Source organism: Motacilla alba, chromosome 4 (assembly GCF_015832195.1).
Source record: "Motacilla alba alba isolate MOTALB_02 chromosome 4, Motacilla_alba_V1.0_pri, whole genome shotgun sequence".
NCBI classification, from domain to species: domain Eukaryota; kingdom Metazoa; phylum Chordata; class Aves; order Passeriformes; family Motacillidae; genus Motacilla; species Motacilla alba.
This window is the reverse complement of record NC_052019.1, coordinates 38,496,160-38,519,601: the sequence shown is the minus strand read 5'-3', so window position 1 is coordinate 38,519,601 and position 23,442 is coordinate 38,496,160. Positions and strand designations below refer to the sequence as shown.

Sequence of the window (23,442 nt, the reverse complement as noted above, 5' to 3'; positions counted from 1 at the left end):
TTATTTTCTTAACAGACCCAGCATTTCATATGTCCTCCTTATTTACTTCAGAGTAATGCAAAATGATGTATTCATCACTGCCTCTCTTTTCTGGCATTGCAGGAATGCAGGATTTCAATTACCTCAGCAGCAACTGTTTTGAAATCACAGTGGAGCTTAGCTGTGAAAAATTCCCACCTGAAGAAACTCTGAAGGGCTACTGGGAGGACAACAAGGACTCTCTTATAAATTACATTGAGCAGGTAACAGAGAAGAGGATGGCAAAACCATCTATTGTGCATAAAGCTTCTTAAGTTTTTGCTTTGTGAACATCTAATTCAAAATATCATATTAATCCAGATGTTGCTTTAATTCTTATTCTTCTCTGTGGTGGTAAATTCTGTGTGATATTTCTAAATAAGTGGAAGAAGAGAGGAAGAAGGAACAGGAAGAGTGGAAGGAAGAAGGATAAATTTACAGTATGGAATCCTTCTCATCCTGCTTAAACTGTTGCAGATATTTGATTTAAATTATTTGTGTTGGGTTCCTCAATGAAAAAAAAAAACCCAAATCTCCATAGTCTGTGATTGATTCCTTCAGTGCTGGTATGTGAGCTCAGAGATATGGATTGCACTGCAGATATTCCAGTGTATTTGCAGATGTGGGATGGATCATTCTGTGCAGGTACAGGAACCTAGGCTTCTGGATTAGACCATAGAGAATTTCTGAAACCTGAATATTGTAGTTAAAAATTACAAATAAATCTGATATCATTGCACACCTGAGATTGTGAAATGAGAAACACACTTTGTAAGCAGAGCCCATCAATTAATACATTCATTTTGTTAAGGACCTAATTATGCAGAAATGCTTCAGTTAGCCAGAAATCTGAAATATTTGAGTATTTGAAGTGTTATACTGTTCTGTTAAAACACTGTCTGTAGGCTGAGGAGAAAGCTGTGCTTGTCCTGCAGGTTTTTACATTCTTTATGGAATCCATATCAAATTGTTCAGCTCCTCTGCACAGGGGTTAATTTTCTCTGACACATGGAAAGCTATGTTGTCACTGCATTTTCAAAATTGCTCATGTATAAGATACTATTTTGCCAACTTCCTTTGCTCCTGCAGAGCTACCGGCTTTATCCTTGAAGTTCAGATGGTCTGTTTGGCATTGGTTTTTATCTTCTTGCAGGATAAGATGACCAGGTCTATGCTCCCGCTCCCCTGGGAGTGCTGGGGACAGTACAGATATGTAATTTCTGCTTTTCTAAGGCATCTCCCGGAGTGTATGTTACAGGAATCTGAACTAAATCTGTCAGCTGAACTATGGTGCAGCTGAATTCACCATATAGATTCATAAAGGGAAATGTCAATACCTCAAAATAAAACTCGAGATCCACAAGCCTTTTCAAAGGATGCGGAATCTGAGAGAAGCCTGAACTTCTCAGTACTTTGCTGCTTTGTTTCCAGGCTCATAATGAAGTGCATCTCCACGGAGGTTCCCAACATCCCCTCATTTCCAGCACCAAGAGTTCCCTATTGCTGGACGTGAAAAGGCAGTTGATCCTCAGTGTCTTGCTCCTGAGGAGTTTGCTTTCAGGCTGTGCTTAAGATACACTGGCAGGACTGGTCTCTCTGCACTCTGAGATCATATCAGTGTTTTAATTTCAATGTAGTGGAAGCAGACAGAGTAGGTACTGCTGGGGCTGTTACCTGGAGCATGCAGGAGCAAGGACATGCCCCACCACTGCCCTTCTCCCACAGTCCAGGAGGGAGTGTTGTGACTCTCTGTGGTCCCAGCTCACAGAACTGGATGTTTGGGTGTGCAATAAAAAGCTGAAGCATCTCACAGAGGGGATTGCCCACTGAAGTCCAAGTGACTGCAATTACTTTGCTAATGCTTCACCTTTAAGGAATAATATCATTAGCTCTTACAGTTCTTATACATTCTTACAGTTCTCATACATTCTTACAGTTGATGAGACTTTAAAAAAAAAAAGGTTTCTGTAGGCTGTTCTTTCAAAGCTTTTCTGTGCATTCATTAATCCCCAATATGACAAAGATTTGCAAGTCAATGTTTACATGTATTATGACTTGCTGTGTATTTCTGAGAATTACTTGCATTGAACAGATATATTATTATAACTAGCTGCTGAATTATTTTTCCTCTTCATTCCCTGTTCCATTATGATATTTAGTATTTATTATTGATAGTGGTCAGCCTGTAGATTGTGGGATTCATAACATACTTTGTCAGATATATCAATAGATATTCCATTGCCAAAAAATGCCATCTTTTCTTAAGAATTTTTTATTTACTATTTGTTGGTGACCTTATTTATTTTAGATTCATCGAGGAGTAAAGGGGTTTGTTAAAGATCTTCAAGGCAATCCAATAGCAAATGCTACAATTTCTGTGGAGGGGATAAGCCATGATGTTACATCAGGTGAGTGTGGTACCTCAGCAGTGCTTCTCCTTGGCTTAGCAACCTGGAGCTGTTTCATGTCTTTTTAATGCAGCTTTAAGGGGACAAAAGTTTGAAACCAGGATGGTATGTTGTGCCTCGAGAAGTTTGTTGCCTGCAGGACTTAATGAATCCTTCACTTTTATTTTGTTCTCAGAGTAGCTGAGACTGGTTTTTTTACTTCATGGGTCTCTGATGTAAATTGGTTTGGGTGCCTCTTGGTTATTAATGCTCTAGTCCGTCTTCTGATTTGTGAAGCAAATAGTGTTTCACAGCTCTGACAGGATTTAAAGCTCTGTCAACAGTGCTGCCTTCAGTTTGAAGGCTAAATTTTAGTCCAAAACTGTTTTATTTTTCACAATGCAGTCATACCTTTTGGTATGTAAATTCTTGACAGATTTCCAATTTACATAACTTCCTTCAGCAAAGATAAATTCTCTCTGCTGTTTACAATTACATGATGTTTTTTCAGAAGGGTGATTCTAAAAGATGAAAGCATTGTGTTGGTTGGTGTTGACAGAAAATGACATGTCTCCTCTTCAATGATGATGTGCTTTGTTCTAGCAGTGAGTTCAGAAGGTAGCTTGCACAGTGTGCCAACTTTCAGCCTTCCCTGTGCACCTATGCTCTCCTATCCTGAACGACATGTTTGATTTGCAAAAGATACCAATTAGAAAAACAATAAGTAAATGTCACTGCTTTATGCATGAGCTTATTTTATGGTCATTTTCTCAATGATATGTCTATACTGTCACAGAAATGCGGAATATTATGGAACAGGACTGGTAGACTATTCAGTCACCTCTGATTTGTGTTTGCACATACCTGCAAAGAGACCACCAGGACTTCTGCCAAGCAGGACAACAGTCTGTGAAAACATGAGTTACCTTCTGTCACTGTAAACAAGGAGGCAAAATGTATAGAGACTATAATAAATTGTCAGGCATAATAAAAACTGTGCAAAGAGGTATTTGAAAGAGAGGAGCTCCTATGATACAAAAACTGCAGCTAATTATAAATCTTTTCACATCATTGTGTGTATAAGACTAAAAGTCATATATTGTCAAAACAGGGATGAAAACAAGTACTTGAATATTAGCACAGTCATAACGAGGGAGAAATATTCTCTGGCTTTTCTCCTTCTTCTTTATTCATGAGTTGAAATTCTGCTTCGTTCCAGTGACAGAAAGTAGAATAGATCGTTGCTGTAGTTCTACAGCATTATCTTTTTTTTCCATTCTGTTTTATGAAGAGAAAAATCTGGGAACAACTGGACTGACTACTGATATTTTTTGACCATGCAAATAGCACATATTTAAGTAATTTTTCCTTTTGTACACTGTGTAGCTGCAGATGTTGTAAAAAAGCATTTAAGGGGCTAGTACAAAGAGTATGGCCAAATCTTCTAAATGGCACTGCTAGCTGAACTTCAGAATAGCTCTGCAACCTTTTCTGGAGGTCAAGAAATTCAGATTATTAGCCTGTGACAAATTCGATAATTGCCTACTGCTGGTTCAGGGAAGATCTGAGTCTTTGTGAAAATGCAATAGGGTCATTTCTAGAGAAGATGATGATGAGTTTTGATTCTGTGACTGGAAAATATAAACTGTAGTAACAGCATGGGAGGAGCCTTTCTTTGACCTGAGTTGATCAAGCTTCCATTTCTTTGTTTCTCGGAACCAAAGAAAAACCCTTTACTATGCCTGGATACTGAAACATGTAGATAATGATGCTTCAAGGGTGATACACGTACAATGTTCTAGGAAATTATGATTTGTAGCTTTTTCTGGAAGATAAAAAATTATTTAAATTTGATGAGAATAAAATTTTTTTATGCTCGGATTATCAGAATACTGAGGAAAACTAAAAACCCGTATCACATTGCAAACAGAGTCTCAGACACTTAGCAGGGACTTTACATTGGCTGGGGTACTTTTAAAGTGCAATCATGTCCCATAATCTCCCTTTCTTCAGTGTGATTGAGAGCCTTCAGCCTCAGCAGGCATAATCTTTCATGACGGCTCCAGCACAACTTCAAAATTTAAGATTTTTTTGATTACCTGAAAGAAAGCAAATATTATATATACATACATACATACATATATATATATATATATATATATATATATATATATATATATATATATACACACACACAGCTTTTACTGAAGTAAAAAAGAAAGAAGGAAGACTCCTTTCAGGCAGTCAAAAAGTAAGCACTGACAGGAATATAAAAGACTGACATATGAGCCTTTCTTCTTAGCTGTGTAATTAGTCTTATACGTATTTATTTGGGTTCTTTTCTTCTTCTTTTCAGCCAAGGATGGTGATTACTGGAGATTGCTTGTGCCTGGAAATTACAAAGTTACGGCCTCAGCACCAGGCTATCTAGCAATTACTAAAAAAGTGGCTGTGCCCTTCAGCCCTGCCGTTGTGGTAAGTGCTCACCACTTGAGCTCATTTCTCCTCTATTTTACATTTAAAAGGTCCATTTTTCCTTTGTGACATATATGTAAGCAGGAGGTGATTTTTCAGAATATTCCAGAACATGTTAATTTAGAAAGTCTGGAAATTACTTTTCTAACACTTGATGCACCAGCCACTGAGTAATCTCACTGTAAACTCATTTAATCTCTTGACATTCTTATTTATAATAAAAAGACACAGAGAAGGGTAATATTGAGATAACATGTTATTGGTACATGTCTGAATAGCCAATCAGAATATTATGGAATATATTTTAACAGCACAACATAAAAAGTAAGGCATGTTGAGGTTTTGATTTAGACATTTTTTAAATTCAGTTTGTCAAATGAGTACCTGCTTAGGTTGAAACCAGTGGCCAGCTCCGTGCAGAAAGGTAGCAATGAGCCACTGCTTTGCATAGATATCCAGTATGTGAGGTTAATAAGACCTAGACTGCGTCTAAGGTTTCAGAAGCACTTTTAATTCACTTTCTGAGCACATGTGAATGTATTTAAAATAAATGCTTTTTCACTAATGTGAATCACATATTAAGATATACTAAACTAGCGCATTGTATCTACATTGATGAGCCATGTGTTAGGAAAAGCTCTCTGGATCTTTTTGATGGTGTAAAATTGGATGCATGTTTTGATATGCTGGGGATCTGCCGTGCTAGGTGTTAGCTGAGATTAGCTCAGCTGGTTAGAGAATGGAGCTCATAAGAGCTGGACTTGATGACCCTCGTGGGTCCCTTCCAACTCAAAGTATTCTGTGATCTGTGTTGGCAATATGCTTAAGATATTTTTTATAATATGCCATATGATTTGTGTGGCTGGCTGTTATTCAGTTTTAATTTCATTGGCCCATACTTTCTCAAATTTTTAGTCAAGTCAAATACAAATGGACAGATGTCTGGTTCTTTAGAAAATTTTGCTCACCTGTGTGTATTTTTTGATAAGTTACTGTACTGATATACTAGTATTGCACATATTTAAATCAGCTTTGAGATACTTTGGAATAAATCCAGCATGAACCAGAAGGTACCTCTCTAAGCCCTATGTTTGTGTTAAGCATCTTCTTTCAATAAATAACTCTTAAAAGCCTAACTATTCTCTATCTCTAAGTCTTACTGATGTTTTTGATTGTTTCTCTTAATCAGGTTGATTTTGAGCTGGAGTCATTGTCTGAAAGAAAAGAAGAGGAAAAAGAAGAGTTGATGGAATGGTGGAAGATGATGTCAGAAACACTAAATTTTTAAATGATGATTTTGGCTTTACAGCTTTTAATCTATTATATGTTGACTTAGTATAATGTACTGTGGAAACTCCCTATATTCTAGATTTTGTGCACTTCACAATAATTAACTTTGAATTTTTCAGTCATCTTTTGATTAATATGATTACAAATAACTACTAGCCTCCTAGGTAGATAAGTTATTAATTTTCTTTCATATTGTTATAGAAAATTTACTCTTCTATAAAAATCAGAAAAAAATGAATGAATATGCAGCCTATATGACAGTAAAATCTGTTGTGTATTATTTGCAAGTTCAGAATACGTAGGTTAACACTTGATTTAAAAAAATAAATATGCTGTAGTCGATTACCGATACTGCCAGAAATATTTGACAGTGCATAGTAGTAGACAGTGCTCTTTACTGAGTTCTATAATGGATGTTATTGAGAAGATTTATAATAACAGTGTGTGGTGAAATAATGTTTTACAAAGATTAAAATTCAATATAACACTTTGTATGTCTCTGGTGTTGGAGCTATTTAAATATGTAGGAAACACAAGCTGACTTCATTTTAGTAAGCAGAAAGAATCTGCTTAAACTCTTTAATAAAAGATGGCATAGAATGAATTCAGGAAAAAGCAGAGTTTTATTCCTTAAACAGTTGATAATGTTTGAAGATCGGGTTTGAATTATTTCTCATTACTTGTTAAACAAATTAGAAATTCTGAGTGGAAGAAGAAGACCTAGTGCATCTCATTTATAGGCTGCTTGTGTTTGTTTTACAGCAAGAAAAAAATAATTTCAGGTGAAGTCTGTTTTAATTGAATAATTACCTTTTCAACAATCTTTACTTGTATCAGTGATGTCTAGATAATCAGCTAAGAGTTCATCTTTTCCCTGAAGGCTATCAAAATATTACAGTTTAGACAATGAACTGGAAATCTACTGAGATTGTATTTTTAGTGGTGCAAGTCAAAAATGGATTTGTTTCAAGCTCTGTTTCTTCTGCTGGCTAGTCTTATCTAAAACTAGAAACAAGACAGATAAGTGAAATTTTTTTCAGTGTGGTGAAATTTTCAGAAAAATGTTTAAGGTGATACAAAAGCAACCTTGATTTAAAACAATTCTTTTTGGTCCCTTTTTGATTTTTTTTTTAACATGCTATAGTATTTTGGCTAAGATGAGTGAAATTTGCAGAGCCAGAGAATACACATGGACCATAGTAGGTGCAAGTTTGGTGTAATTCTTCGGAAGTGACTCCTGGTATGCTACTTTAGATAAGCTAAGGATCTCGTCTGTTTGAAAGCTTACATATATTGCTAGTCTATTTTAATTCAAGATCAGATATTTGATATAGATTTCCTTCCTCTGTTTCTTTAATACCACTGTCTGTGTTTTGATTAGCATATTATTTTAGCTGATGCTTGTTCAGAACCAATCAAGAGTGGACTATCACACTCCTGCTGTAAGTGAAAAATCACATATTCAGGTGCAGGATCCAAATTTACCTCCTTTGGGTATTAAAAAATTTACTGCAAATACTGTTTTCTGAGAATTTGAAATTCTTTAATAAAAATGGCACTTGATCCTTTTAAGGAACAGGCTTAAGGTTTGACACACAATGGTAAACTGAACAGCAATAAAAAAGCATAAACTTTCTCTGATGAAGAGTTTGTGATGTAACCTGCAGCTCATTGGGGTTGTAGATGTTTGACTCCAAATTTCAGAGGAAATTTACTTACTATATGTCATTACATAGCGATGAGCTTTGATTCTCCATTGCAATGAAAAACCCCAGTGGCAAATAAAGAATCTTACCTGAATGTGTCTTAATAACACCTTGTGGTGTTACAACACCTGTGCACCTGTGCACAAAAGCATACATAAAGGATGCCTGGTTGGACCAGCTTGGATGTCTGTGACAATTTGAAAGGCCAAGATGTGGCACAGAATGCATTCTGTGTCTGTAAGTAGTGATCTTGTTTTTAATTGAACCAGGTAAAGTTGAAGTAAATGGTATAAAAATGAATTATAACAAGATGTTGCTGTCACATGGGCAAATGGCTACAGGAGTGTAAACTAATGTAATAAGGCAAGTGTATATTTGTACAGAACACCCTGGTCTGCCTCTTCCAAACCTAAGAATTTCAATCCAAATGACACTTCTTCATGGTACGATGCCTGTCATGCATCCAGTCTTCCTGTGGCATAGTTAGTGCAGACCTTACATCAAAGTGACCTCATAACAGGTTTCTAATCTACACCTGTGTGATGTCTGTGAGATCCCCTGGTCTACTGTTTCATACATTTGCAATTAAATGTGGTGTCCCTTCAGTGATCTGTTTGTTGTGCTCTAGATGACTGCTTGCTATTACTGTGTTGAGAAAAGGTAAAAGTGATTAAATGTTACAGCACCAGAACCACTGCCACTGTTCTTGCTCTAGGTAAACATCCTTACGAACAGCGTAGCCATGACTCTTAATAAATTAATTCATTATGCTGAGCTGAGCTGTGTTGTAGGACTGTGTATGTTTAATGGAAGAATAACGTGTTATGTGATGCTGAGCTTTTGGTTAAAAAGGCACATGCTGTACTATTGTACAATAAATCTACAGTTTTATTTAAAATGTAAAACGTGTGAGTAATTTGCAGGTTCAAAATGTGACCTCTTTGGCCGTGCATGTCTGCAAAGTATGCCATAAACATCCTCAGTGGGTGTGTATGCCAGTTAATTTGCTGTTTGAACAGAGAAAGGAGACCAGGATTAGTGGTGATATCCCATTGAGAGCCATCCACAGCCCCTTAACTTCGTGCCAGAACATCCTCCTTTTGGAGTATGTGTCTTTCTGAGCACTTCTCCCATGGAGGCTTTCAAGTCAAGTAAGAGACATTAATGAGATGCTCTGCCTGCATGCAGGGTTGGTGGGGACAGGGCATACACTTCTGTGTGTCTGTCTTACAGTATTTACAAATATTTTTCCACATTATCCTTAGGATTAGAACGCACATTGTGCAGTATGTTTGCATATCTGTGGTACTACACATTCCTTATAACTGCAGGGGTCAGGATTACAGAAAAATAGCAGTCAGTCACATGAAATCTCTGCATCTGAATTGTGTTTGCCAGCTAGGTTGTGGTGTTCACATCCATATACGTGAATTCTCACACAGCTTTGGCTAGTCCTGAGCTGCTAATAACATAATGAAAGTGTAAATTAAAACCGAGATGGTAGGTTAGAAAGAATTGCTACCAGATTTTTCTGAGTTTTTTTTTAACAGCTGTAACAGGTGTCTTAGGAACACTTAATAACTAGGCCATGAAAAGGAAGAGCTTTCAGAGAAGATAGGTTTCGAGGAGCTGGAATTTAAAGTTAAAAGGGGCTGTTCCAATGAGCTGATTTTCTCCCGTGTCTGTGTTTAGTTTGACTCATGTTTGTGGAGGCTGTAGAATAGCAGCTGTTTGATGACAGCCTCTCTGAGTTAGAGCAGCTATCCAGAGCTTCCCAGTAAACCTGCTCCACTGGAGGAGTGCCTTGTTTCCTGCATGTGGTTAGCTCTGGAAATGCAGGACAGAGAAATGCCACTGCAGTGCTTGCTTTCTACCTTCCTGAATCTTGCAAAATACTTGTTCTGATCATCTCCTTGCAAGTATTTTATTCCGTGTGTATGTTTCTGTTTGTGTAGAGCTATGTCTGCTATGAATAATTTATTTACTGCTTGTTAAACTGGCTCATAGGTTTGGCCATTGACACAGCCTCTCTTCCATTATTTCTGACTTAGATAATTAAACCCAGAAAACAAAAGCACTCAGGAGATTTTCTGAAATTCATGGCATTAAAAACCCCAAAACAGTGGGTTTGTTTGCCTTCTGGCTTTGAGGGTTTCAAGTGAGCTTGCTTCAAGTTTTTTGTTTCTAAAGCCTGCTTTGGGGAGAGAAGTGGATGACAACTGAGAAGTTGATGTAATCCTACGCATCCAGAGACCAAGGCTTTCAGCTGTATAACGAGTACTGGAATCAGCAGAATAAAAATGAGATACTTAGAAACAACTGCTGTTTGCTTTTATTAACTGTGATAATGGGAGTATATTGAGTTAAATGGCCTCACAATGCTGATCTTCCTTCATCCTTCTTTATTTTACCTCTCTGCCGCAGGCATTCTGTTTCAGCAATGACTTAAACATATCCATGATTAGGCATCATTTATCACAGTGCTACATTTTCCCTGAATTAATGGTTAATAATCCATGTTATTTTATCTTGGTTCTCCTTTCATATTCAGTTAAGCCACTACAGATTTTTGTAATCACACATCCCTGTGCACAATGGAAATTGTCAAAGAGAGAAGCTGAAGAATTTGGCTCCTGCATGGGGAATGTAGAGGGAATTCGACATCTGGAAATGCACTGGAAGCAGTCTGGTGTTGAGAAATAAGTGGATTTTACAGACCTTTTTTTCTAATTATTCTTTAGTAAAGGCTGGATAGGGTTATGTGGCTGTGGGATTCTAGGAGTGCAGTATGCCCATGTCTTCAGTGTTAAGGTAAAGCTACTCTGGAAAGGTTCCTGTTATTACAAGACCTTTAAGTCTGGAATCTGAGTAGTCAGAACTATCTGCTGTAAGGGCTGTTCATTCTGCATGAGCAGTAGTTGTTTTCATCTTTTCTAGGAGAAAGATGCAAAATAATAAACAAGAGATGAAGTCTACTTTCACAATGTGCAGAATTGGTTATGGAACTTAAGTTTCATTGCGAGACACAAAGTAGAAATCATGGAGGTGAGCTGGACCAGTTGAAACCTACAGCTCATGTAAGCCTTTGAACTGCTGCTCAGTGAAAGGTAAGGTAAATCTGGATGCCATTTTTGTTACATTCACCCAATGAGAATGTGATCAGGGCCCTAATTTAGACACAAAATAAGAGCTAGATGAACATCTCACCTTCCAGTAGCATGGCAGCAAAAGAGGGGTCCACAGTGTTGCAAGACCATGCTGCAATGGGCGATTCCAGTTCATGAGTTTAGCGGAACATCAGCTCTGCAGCGTGCAGTGGTGCACGTGCTGGTATCCAAGGGTGTAGAAACAACATCCATCCTCCGTATTCCAGCACCCCTTGCACAAAAGGTAAATTAAACACATTTCAGAAACTATGGACCACACTCAAGAGAGGACTTGGCTGCCAAGAACAGTACAAAATTACAGTCTGACTTCCCTCCCTTCAGTTCACTAAATATCCGCTCATGTGGCTTTTCTTGGCTGCTTCCAGTTCTCTTGCAGGGTGTGTCAAAAACTAGCCCAGCCTGAGAAGCTCAAGGATCACTTGTTCCAAGACCCATCAGGAATGGATTACAGGGCTTTCTGGTGTCTACAAAGATCCCAAGTTTGCATTTAGAATTGCAGAATCACAGATTGGTTTGTGTTGGAAGGACCTCAAAGATCGTGTAATTCCAACCCCTCTGCAATGGGCAGGGAAACTTCCACTAGACCAGGTTGCTCCAAGCCACATCCAGCCTGGCTTTGAACACTTCCAGGGGTGAGGCATTCACAACTTCCTGTCTGCTGTCCACACCATAATTGGCGCAACTGTGAATTTGTTGGGGTGCTGCAGTGTCCTGTTCAGTCAGATGCCCTGGCATGGCTTGGCATCGGTAATCTTCAGATCTCCAGAACAAGGACCCCACCAGGAGCTTGCTTTTGGCCTGTGTGCTTGGGTTTCCTTCAGCAGAACACAGCTGCTACACTTTCCTGGTGGTATAGAAGGGATGAGCTGGCCTGTGCCTGTGACTCCACACCAGAGTGTGGGAGGCACACACTAAGACTTGGAAGGTGGGAGTTGTTCCTGGATTCCATAGGTTAGACATGATCAAGATGGTTTCTGAGAAATGACTGAAGAAACCCAAATCTGTAAAGGAATATCAGCAAATGTCATACCACCTACTTTCCCCTTCAGATTCAGGTAATATATTTGAAGGTTTATCATGTTACTGATATTTATCCCTGTATATGCGTATATCAGCATATCTGCTTTGTTTCCTGTGGGGGAGGGAATGCTTTTCAGTTTAAAGAAGTTTTGGATGAAATACAGAAGCAGCTTTGGGAGCAGGAGTACACTGAAAAACAACTGACTGACTGGCTTGTGCTGCAGAGCATTTATTATTAATGTGTGGGAAAGGAGGGCATTCACTCCAGTCCCAGTGCTACTAGGTTTCAATAGACATAAATAAAAGTTTTGGAGCTCCATTTTTGCACACATTTAATGCATAAAAACTTAGGACCCAGAAAGGTCTTACTGCAAATAAAAGCAGTACAGCAAAGTTTATCTTTTGCATTCACTGTGTGCATACACACAAAGGCGTGTGTGGGAGCAAGGGAGCAGGGCAAGAATGTACGTCATCTTCCCTAGGCTATTTTAGTCATTTAACTGCCCAGAAATCCTTAAAGGCACCTACTCGGTTTGCCATAAAGGGGATGCAGGCTCCTTGTTTTATGAATTGTGTCTAAATTAGGCTACTATGGCAGGCAAGTGAACCCCAGGCTGACTCTTGTGTTAGAGGGCCGGGTGCCCCCAGAGGGCAAAGAAGGTGTCCCTGATTGGGGAGAGTCAGGCAAACACCTCCAAAAGGGGCTATGGGAGCCTGGGATCCAGCTAGTGCTTACAGGAAAGTTTTAAAATGCATATCATACAGCTCTGCTGTATCTGTGACCGTGTCAAACTGTGTGGCTGCCCTGCATTGCCTCTGAGGCACCAGGTGCCCGCCATGCACTGTGCTGAAGCTTTTGTAGATGGAGAGCTGAATCTTTTACTGCATTTCGACCTAACAATCTTTCCAGCTGTTTTAGCAGGACTTTTGCAAAAGAAACTTCTAAAGGGACTTCTCTCTTATGCCTTCTTCTGGAAACTGAAAGACTAAATGAAATGAAACTTCTTGTCATACCAGGACATGATAAATGCCCTTCCAAATAAATACAGATTCTCTCTTCAGCTTTCTATTTCCATGTATGTCTGACAGGACTCAACATCAGATGCTTGTTAACATATGTGGTAACATGCAAGATGTTAAACATCTGCAAAATCTTCTGATCATTTTTGTAATGTCTGAAAAGTTAGACATAGCTTGCAGGGAATTTCCACTGAAAAGAAACAAAATTTGGAGGACATCCCAAGTTAAGTCATTCAATATTTGTTTGCCAATGCACTGGATGGTATTATAAGATGCCAAGATAAATTCAAATTAACATGAAAAATATGCAGTCATATTGGTTGTGGGTTTACATAAGTTGCTGGCACATTATGTTAAGAATTCTCAGATAAATAGTTGCCAGGAAAACAAAGTTCAAACGAAAAAATAATAATTATATATAGTAGATATGAACAAGTGGCACAAAAGAATGAAATTTTTATTCAGTGAGATTTTTCTTCAACAAAGCACTTAAATATGGAGGTGTATTCACAGACTGTTTCCAAAGTAATTAATCTTAAACCCCTTATTTAAAATTTAAGAAAATTGCAGCCAAGATAAAAATAGAAAACTCTATGAAATTCAAAACAAAAATACAAATTTTTTAAAAATAGAAAAATGTTGCAATTAATATTTCTGTACCAAAATAATTCATTTATGATAAAGTTTCCTAGATGCCTTAGATACCTTCGGAAACTGTGGGTTGAAAGATAATTTTTAAAAAGGGCTATTGAAAGGTAAAGAGTAAAATTCTGAAAAACAAACTACTTTGCTTCAACTTTTTAGATTCTTTCATCTATAAAAATGAAAATTCAGATTTTTGATATTTTATAGTATGATATTTACACTTAAAAGCATTTTTACTAGTTTTGTAGTTTTTATTAATGTAGCCGCATAATTGAAACCACAGTCTAGCAAACAAAGACTGAGCAAGATCAAATAGTTGGCAGCTGAAACTAGGCAAACTAAGAAGCAGAACTAATGTTCAGTATTTTCTCAGTGAGGCTAATTTACCTTTGAGATAGTTCATGTAGCTGTGCAGTAGATTTTTCATCACAATAATTTTTTTTTGAAGTAAGGCTGTTGTCCTTTCTAAAAGCTGTTTAAATGCTTTTGTGTTCCTTGGCTGAGCTACTTTATTCTTCACGGGGTACGCCCTTTCAGTTGATTGTCCCACCTGGTTTAATTGTTTCCTGAGATTTTAGATAATCACACATCCCTTTGAGCTTCTGCTTCATTAATCTAAGAGCATTTTTGGATTCACTAATTACAGAGTTCTGAAAATTCAGGTTTGGATTCCGTGGGCCGTCTTTGTATGCTTTTAAAAATATCTGGGTATTGATTTTCCGTGCTTGCTTTTGAGTTCCTTCCCTTACTGTCTGTGATCTGAATGAAGCTAAGTGAGATTTTTTTAGCCTTGATTCTGAGCTGAATTTTCAAACACAACACAACCTGCTGAAATGTTACAGAAATGCGTTTGATATTCAGATCAGTTAAAATGCTTGAAAGGGCTTTCTCTCCTCCTTCAGTCTTACATGTTTCTTGGTTTTCTTGGAATCATACTATTCCTAGAATTTACTAATTAAAGACTGGCTTGCTTGCCTGATATTTTTAATGTTAGCAGCTTCACTCCCATAATATCCAAGAAAACATTTTGCATTGCAAGTCTGCATTCCTCAGAAACATATCTACTTCCATGGGGAGAGATGAGATGTCAAAACCATACATTTTTTCTTCCTCATTCCTTTATTTTCTAATTTTTCTTTCTCCATACCCTCGTTTTTTCACTCTAAGACCCCCCAAGGTGGATGCTAAAATACTGATAAGTCCTGTGCACTGCAAAAGGCGCTGGTTTCCAAGTCAGTAAATGTGAAAAAGGTTACAATATGATGCTGTCTATTACCTAAAACTAAGCTGTTGGTAGTAATAGAAAGCCATAGTCACAGAGCATGCACAGCTTTAGCATTTCTGTTGAACAACATCATTATTCTGAGCTTTTAGATAGAAATTTTTGAAGGCAATGAGTTCATGTTCTACCAGATTTTCACTCAGGAATTGTCCCTCTTGAAGATGGGGCTAGAAAGGTATGATCGTAGAATGTAGTTCAGTTCCTCATATTGTTTAGTCTGTTATATTAGACCAAACTATTCCATGACAGCTTACCATTTTAGACAAATGGCCGCTTACGTGGATACTGTAGAAACCATGAAAAAGCACTCACAAAAGGAAAACAAAGACTTCTAAAAGGGTGCAAGGCCCAGCACTTTTCTTGGCATATTACGGTCAATTGTAGTTGATTCTCATGGTTTTATCAATTTCTCATTTTGCCTTGCAAGGCATATTTTTCCTCCAAGACAGGATGACCCATGAAATGGCTTTGCTTGACCTACTCTAATCCCCACCACAACAATTTCAATACTTAATAAACTTACTCTTCCAAATAGTTGGAACTGCTGCTTTATTGTTTTATAGTGTTGGATTACGACCTGGATAGTCTTAATCTTAGAATCAAAATCATGCTTGGTAATGAGAGGAAATATCAGGATAAGCTTAATTGACTGTAGGCGGGCAGCTAAGAACACAAATATCCAGGAGCACATCCAGTGAAAAAACTCTTTCTTGCCTACAGCTGAAGCTGAGAACTGGAAGGCTGTGTGTTTTTGGAGACACTGAATGTACAGTGAAGGAAAATAACAAAGTCACACCACACTTTGTATTTTAAGCCACATAATTTTGTGTCCCTTCTCTGGGCACGACTGTACTATGGATTTTCACACCTGACTAGCTGACTGGTGGGGAGGAGGGGAAGCTTAAAAAGGAGATTCTGTTTGATTTACTTTTCTTTACACTTTTCTGTCATCAAGGTAGTAACTACAACTCCTTAGCAATATTTCCTCTAATATCAGAGTCACAACTTGTCTTATATTCTGCCAATCTCAAGCATATATTTTGATTTTTAGTTTTCCAGAAATTTCTTCTAGAAATGATGTTGAAACCTTGAAACTTGATTATGCATTGAAACTTTGGGATACTGAGATTAGGCTGAAGGTCCACCATGGCCACCAGTGGCACTGCTGTGGGGATTGTAGCAGAGCTGCTCCAATATGTACCAGCTGTTAATCTGTGTTCTGTGCAGCCAGGCAGGAACTTGCTGGAATATTTTGAAGCAATAATTCACATTCATTTTGGTTATACCAACAGTATAATTTCTACCTCTTTGCAATGTATATGCCCATAATGATTTGTTTACGAAAAGGTTACAAAGAGGCAATGTGAAGAGACACAATGGGAAATAATAGCTGTGTGGAGATGACAGACCCTATCCATACAATCTTTCAGCTCTCATCTGTGTTCAAGTTCAAGGAATGTATCTCAATTATTTTCACATTGTACTTTTCCAAAGAACTTTTTCCATTTAGAGAGCTGCTGATCAAAATAACCAAAAGATAAAAATCAAGTTGTGCAATCATTTCCGGCTACAGCTTCTTTTTTTCCCCAAAAGTCTTTAATGTTTCAAAACCTTTCTTTGAAAAACTAAAGAGCAAACAAACAAAAGCTACAAAACCCCTTGGAACTTAGATTATAAGTATGTAGAACGTCTAATCATAAAATTAAGAACTGTGCAAATCCCTAAATATCCCTTTTAATTATCACTTGATGAACAAAATTAAAGAGAATATGGATATCTATGCCATTTCGTTTCCACCTTGAAATTCTGTGAAGGGAGAAATATGTTGTGTCTCAAACCAGTCTTCCTGCTGGGCAGCATCCTGTGCTACAGAGATAAAAATACAACTGGATGAGATGATTACCCTCTGCATCACCCTAATCTAATGTTTTACAAGTCATCAAGTCCAGGTATTTAAGCACCTGTTTGGCCCTTATCCTAGGTCTCTGCAGAGAGGAGGAGAGACTAAATATGTACTGAACTGACTGTCTACCTCCCGTTGTGATTAAAAAAACCTAACTGCCAGAGTCCATTTTCCACTCTGATTTCAAAACCCATGAATTCAGTGGAATCACTCTGGATTATAAATGTCATCCTTGGGAGTAGAAAATGACCTTGTGTCCCTTTTCTTTCCACCACAAAGATCCTCTTTCCAGCTTTCCCATGTTGAGCAAGGACAGATTGGCACGTGCTACCACTGCACATTTCCCTCCCAATTACCCATTTCCTCTCCTCTGTGCATTTTTGGAACAATGTGTCATGTTCTGAAACCTCACATACCTGAAACATTTGGACACACTGAGTTCTGGACACATCTGGTTATTAGATTTGAGATGGCTGCCCCTACTGTGAGCAAAACCTTCACAACTGCCATAGGAAATTCCATTAAACTTTTCCCCTCTATGTTAAAACTTTGCCTCAAATGTTTTACTGCTTTATTTATTAATAAATTAGTTTTATAGTAGCCATGAAAAACACTGCAGAAACTTAAATGAAAAATGTTATTTTTAGGACAAGGATGTAAAATCATCTTCCAGGTGAGAACGTACATCCTCCACAGCTAAATTCAGTGGTAGAGTTTGCCATCCACTGTGGTGAATGCTCAGTGGAGGTTATGGCCTTTGGGAAACAGAACTGTAGATGGATAGAAATAATGTTTTTCTGTACACTTTTACTGTGAAAATTTGGCCATATGATCAGCAAACAGTTTCTTTTAAAGTTGTAGTGTGAACAGCTTGATAAACCTGTTAGTTGACTTCAGCCTACTGATGTTTGACATCAAACTGACACACAGAAGGGCTCTCAGTACAAGCTTCATCATCTGTTCTTAGGAATTAGTGGAACACTGTCTTTAGAAAAGTCTTGACTCTCCTCTACTTGCTTGGAATAACATTTCTCCCATGCCAGCAGAGTGTAAATGAGAGACTGGCTGCTAACTTAAATGCTGAGTAGCCTTGCCAGAGCTAGCAAATAATTGAGGCTCATCAGTTGTATGCCATTGAATTATCTGTGTTATTCTCTGTGTCCTCTATCAAGAAACATACTTTCTCTTCTGAATTTTAAGCATCACTATTCCCACTTTGGATAAAAAGCCCCACCCAACCCATTTAAAGTTACTAGAAAATTATCAAGCATCCACTTATATATAATCTCTTCTGTTTATAATTTTTTTCCTTCAGGTAACAAAAATTTACTTCTCTTTTTGAAAAATAAGGCAGGTACTACAAGCTGTTATAAAATTACCTTATTTTTACGTCTTGCTCTCTGAAAAAAAATCTGTTTATCTTATTAATTCATTAGGTAGTAAGCTGGGGATCGGGTAAGTGGTAAGTAAGGTAATAATTTGTAAGTGCTTTTATCTCTGGTAAATGGGTGAGGAACTAATGTCCAGTTACAGCAATGGCAGCTTTTAGTAACTACAAGCCAAAAGGCTAAGGATATGTCTGAACTAACTTGGATGGTGCTGTGCCTGCTTGTGACAAGTTGTGAATTTAGGGCTGAAATAAGTTTAAGGATAGTGGCAGAATGAGGAAAACAGTCCACAGGAGGGGATGGAAGAGGTGTACTAAATTCTGTATCTATAGATTATTACAGACTTTAATATTAAAGGCTTAGCTGAGTTGCTGTCCTATTGAAGAGAATGGAAATATTTACACAGTTGGTGATTGTACTGTATCAGTGTCTTGCTGAATTAGTGTTCAACATATTTAGGAAAAAAAAGGAATTATTGTCACCCTGGAAGTCTATTTACACTTGCTACCTTTTCTCATGGCCTAATGCCCAACAGCTGCACTAACAAGAGACATTATCAGCCCTAATTGTCCTTCACTTCCCTCCCTGCTGGAAGGGACCAATCTGCTGACGGAGCCAGTGTAGTATTTCATTTTAAAGGGCATTGGTTAGCTTAAACAGTGGGGTTTTGCTAACTTGACTCTTTTAGACTGAAATTAATTAGGGTGCTTGCCAACCTTCACCCCTTAGGCCAGCTGCTTATGGGCTCCATGTGTGTTCACATCCTGCAGCACAGTGTAAGTAATATCCATGGGTCAATAGCAAACAAAAACTGAAATTGATAAAGGATATATTTTGAATATTAATTATAGTAATAACAAATGTAAGTGGGTAATACAGTGGCCAAAAAACAGGCTTTTAAATGCAATTTTTGTTGCTACACACAGTGCAAAGTATCACAATAAGACCAGTAAAGCGAGCAAATATGTTAACACGGAGAACCAGTAATTTAAGCCCCAACAGCTAGCCAAAAAGAAGCTAAAATGTGGTTTATTTGTGCATTAATTATTATGAATTAAAATATATTTATCTAGGCATAAAATTATGCCCTTGCTATATTGTAAAAAATGGCAAGACACAGAAAAAAAAAAAAAAGACAAGAGACAGAAAAGAAACAGCTGTAGCCAGTTCTTGTACAACTTGGTATTTGCAACTGGTATTGGGGCTTAAAGCAGCTTCCTCAGTTCCATAATGTGGAAGCTGGATTTTGAAAGCAGAGGACACTTCCTTTTCTGGTAATAAAAAGGAGCTTTTTCCTGTTCTTTTTTTTTTTTTTTCCAGTGAAGGGCCTGTTTCTGTCTCACGTGCACTGGCAGATGGGGTGAGTGTGAAAGCATTTATTTCTTTCTTTTGCACTCAGCATTCACTGCAGCATATGGTAGCCAAGAAAGGAATGAGTGGAAGGTGAGAGTGCTCAGTGACAGAGTGGCCTCCTGGAGAACCTGGTGGCCAGGGCCTCTCATGCACTGTGCCCGAGCAATGTGTTCCTTTGTAGCTTTCTCTGTCTTATAAGTTAACCTTTGCATTCTAGACCTGGGTCAGTTTGTGTCTTGAAAGAACTCTTCCAGAAAAGACAAATCTTACCATAAATACTTGGGAAATGTGCTTCAGAGGTCTAGGTCTGGGTGTAAAAGCTCAGATTCTTAATAGGTCTAGTTCTGGGTGTAAAAGCTCAGATTCTTAAACTGGAGTGAGGCTGGAGTGTTCAAAGTGGTGGGGCATTGCTCAGCACTCAGCTGCTGCAAGACTTCGAGATGGCCTAGCTCCACTTGTATAAGCACCTAAATGTCTCCTGTTCTTAATTGGGGTGTGCTGTGACTCCAGCAGTGGTCACAGCTGGGGGATTCAGCAACCATTACCAAGTAGTGCAGGGATGGATAGCGCTCAAAGGGGGAAATGCAGCTGCTAACAGCTCATGCAGAGTGGTGAGCTGTGGGAAAGACCAATCTCCCAAACTTTCTCTCTTAGAAGAGGATTGGAAAACTGCCATGCACCTGCCTGGGGCAGTGATTCATGGCTTGGGGTGCATGGTAGGAACACCCTGCAACTGCGGTGTGGAGCATTCTTTTGCCTGCACAAAGTGGACTCTGCCTCCCTGCCATCCCAGGACTTGGCAGTACAGTTTAGCCACTGTCCTTGTCTCGTGAACAGTTTAATTAGTCACTGAAAGTGACTGAAGAAAGAAAGTGGGCATCAGAAAGATTGGGATTGCTCCTCTCTCCACCACCCAGCATTGCTCCAGAGCGGGGTAGTTGTGTTGCTGTCAGGGATGAGAGTTCACATCCCCTCTGGGGGAGGACCATTGTGTCCAAATCAGGTGTTGCTGAATGAGAACAGGTGAAATTCCTAAAACTTTCAGCAGATGTACCTGCCCAAGACACTGAGAGCCAGCAAGTGGCTGCTTCTGGAATACTGCTTTTTTAATGGTGCTGAATCTCTCATTGGCACCATTCGCAGGTTTCTTGGGATTGGGTAGCCTGGAGGAAATCTGCTTCAAGAAAAAAAATGCATTGAGGAAAGCCTGCTAAGGAGAAAATTCAGGTTCTTTAGATGATGTCAACCCTGGGAAACACAATTACAATATATACTGCATACACTAGATGGCAATGTAATACCTGCATAAAGAGGTTACCCCCAAATTCAATAAAAAGTGTTTTCAGGTAGGTATTAGGAGCTCTTTCAAAGTAATAGCATTACCTTAACTCTTTTACAGTGAGCAAATATTCTAACATGGGGTAAAACACAGGACCAATTTGGATCAGTAAAGGACCACTGAATTAGTGTCTTGCTTGTTCTCATTCGTTTAATAATTTTCAGAAAAGTGTATTTATTTGTCACAGAGCTTAATAATCATTTCAGAATGTAAACTCTGTTAGTATGCAGTTTGACCTTTGTAGATTTTGCATCTCCTATCCCGGTTTGACCCTAGCTCAAATAGCTTTGGAACATCCTTCCCGTACATTCCCTTTAGAATACTTTAGACACTGCAGATGTTCCCATTTCATTTCCTCTTTTTTTGTCCGATGAGCAAAAGCCTGGGTAATGTTTCTGGGACATAAGGAAGCTCTGTTGCATGTATGTATCAGGTTCATCTCCATCTCAGGCTTTGCTGTGCCTCTCTGGATTTAGCCCAGGTGTGGATAAACCTGTGATAGTATTTGATTTAACATATAGTGTACTGTACTTTAGCTTTACATATATTTAGGTGATTGCCTCATTCACCTAGAACCAGCGCTGAATATTCAGTAAGGCTTTGTGCTATAGTGAGAAGCTTTTTCTCAACTGTTTTGTGGGGTTTTTTGTTTGGGGTAGTTTTTGTTTTGTTTTCATTTTTTATTCAGATGTTACTATTTATTTGTATTGTATACTATTTAAATAAAATTTAAGGGACACCTGCTCTCCTGAGCTCATAGCAGAAATTCTAATTGATTCTTTTGTAGCACTGCTATCACAAATAATCAAACAGGGAAATTGTGTTGCAGCTTTTGAATGCTAACAGAAAAAATTAATTTTGCAATTCTAACATGTTGACCTTTTCATCTAAATTTAGATTCAATTAATCCCCTATGCAGCTAGTTTCATTGTGCAATCATAATTAAATGCTTCTTAGTGAAATTCTTGATGTTGTTTTCAGTCAATGAAAGATTAGTGGGACACTCCAGGTGGTTTTCTTCAGTATTTGTGGTGTCTGTGCATGAAGAGCTGCAGTAACAGAGGGCAACCATCAGCAATCCCACATGACCCTCAAGAATCCACCATGTCAAATATCAGTCTATATTCCAAATAGCTGCTCAACTTTGTTTTTCAGTTTTCATTTCCTATCTCCCAATTAATTCTTCTAGTATTTCCCCCCCCCCTTAGAACAGTCACTCTCTCTCTATCTGCTTATTATTTGTGTTCTATCCACCCATCTGCTTGTTTTAGTTACCTTTTCCTTCCTCCTTTCTCACTGTATAGAACATACAGGCAACAGGAACTTATATATTGGCTTAAAGGGACCTAACAGAAATGTTTAGATTTTTTTTTTTTTTTAAATCTTGGGATGGCTTGGTTTGGTGTTACTATTTCTTTATACCTATGCTTTGACCCTGTCACATGTTCAATTGATCATTTGTTTTCTCAATAGGGCAGATGAATGTAAATGTACACATTAAAATACCGAAATGAGCAACACTGCATTTCATGCAGGACTAATTGTTGTCTTGTATTTATCCTGACTGTAAAGGACTTGGGTTGGAAAGGGCCTTAAAGATCATCTAGTTGCAACCCCCCTGCCAGGGACAGGGACACCTTCCACTGGACCAGGTTGCTTAAAGCCACATATAACCTGGCCTTGAACACTTCCAGGGATGGGGCATCTTCCTTCTTGTAGTCTAATGTGATATAAGCTCCTGTGCCCCGCTTCCTTCCTTACCCACTTTTTCAGCAAGGACCTGCTCTTGCAGTCAAAGTTGACAGTGGACCAATCCTTGAACAGGGACCTCTATTCCAAACCAGCATGAGTTTGTGTTGTGCTACAGTATTTCTTGCCTCAGCGCTTTCTTTTAAGGTGAAGCAGAAAGTGAAAACTGAATGAATTCATTAATTTATGGAAAATGCCTTCCCTAGCTTAGTAGTGTGGCCCTAGATAAAAGTCGGCTAAAAATTCTCTGTGAAATCCTTTTGGTGTTTTTGATTGCTGAAGGGACCACAGAATAAATTCCTCCCTTCCTAATGCAGCACATTCCACTAGGAATCTTAGGTTGGAGACATTTTACTACTGTCATATTTTCAGCAAGTTAAAAATACAATTTTAAAAAGCTTATTATGTATATATTAAAAATATCTCTGCTTTAACCACAGCTGGTTAGAGAATGCATTTTAGCATCTGTTATTTGATTTACATTTTGATTTGACTCTTTGACAGAAAGTTGTTTGTCCTTTTGGTTTCTAGTGAGAGATTATGTTAACAGCCTTGGGTAAAAGACATCTTCATACCTGCATATAGAGCAGAAGATGACTATATTAAAGGGATTAATTTTACACAATTAAGTTTTTCACACAACAGAACACCAGTCTTTGCTTGAGTGTAGAAAAGCAAAGCAACCTATGCAAACTGATTG

General features: G+C 38.2%; 1 protein-coding gene across 1 annotated transcript in view; it reads left to right on the top strand.

Annotated features, from left to right (window-relative positions):
• CPE (carboxypeptidase E) overlaps positions 1–8,781 on the top strand; it is a 56,990-nt gene extending 48,209 nt beyond the window's left edge. Inside the window, exons 6-9 of the mRNA XM_038135253.1 lie at positions 103–242; positions 2,327–2,426; positions 4,762–4,880; positions 6,070–8,781. Coding sequence (XP_037991181.1) covers positions 103–242; positions 2,327–2,426; positions 4,762–4,880; positions 6,070–6,168 — 458 coding nt within the window. The 3' untranslated portion in view covers positions 6,169–8,781. The remainder of the gene's footprint in view (positions 1–102; positions 243–2,326; positions 2,427–4,761; positions 4,881–6,069) is intronic.
• Positions 8,782–23,442: the final 14,661 nt, after the last annotated feature.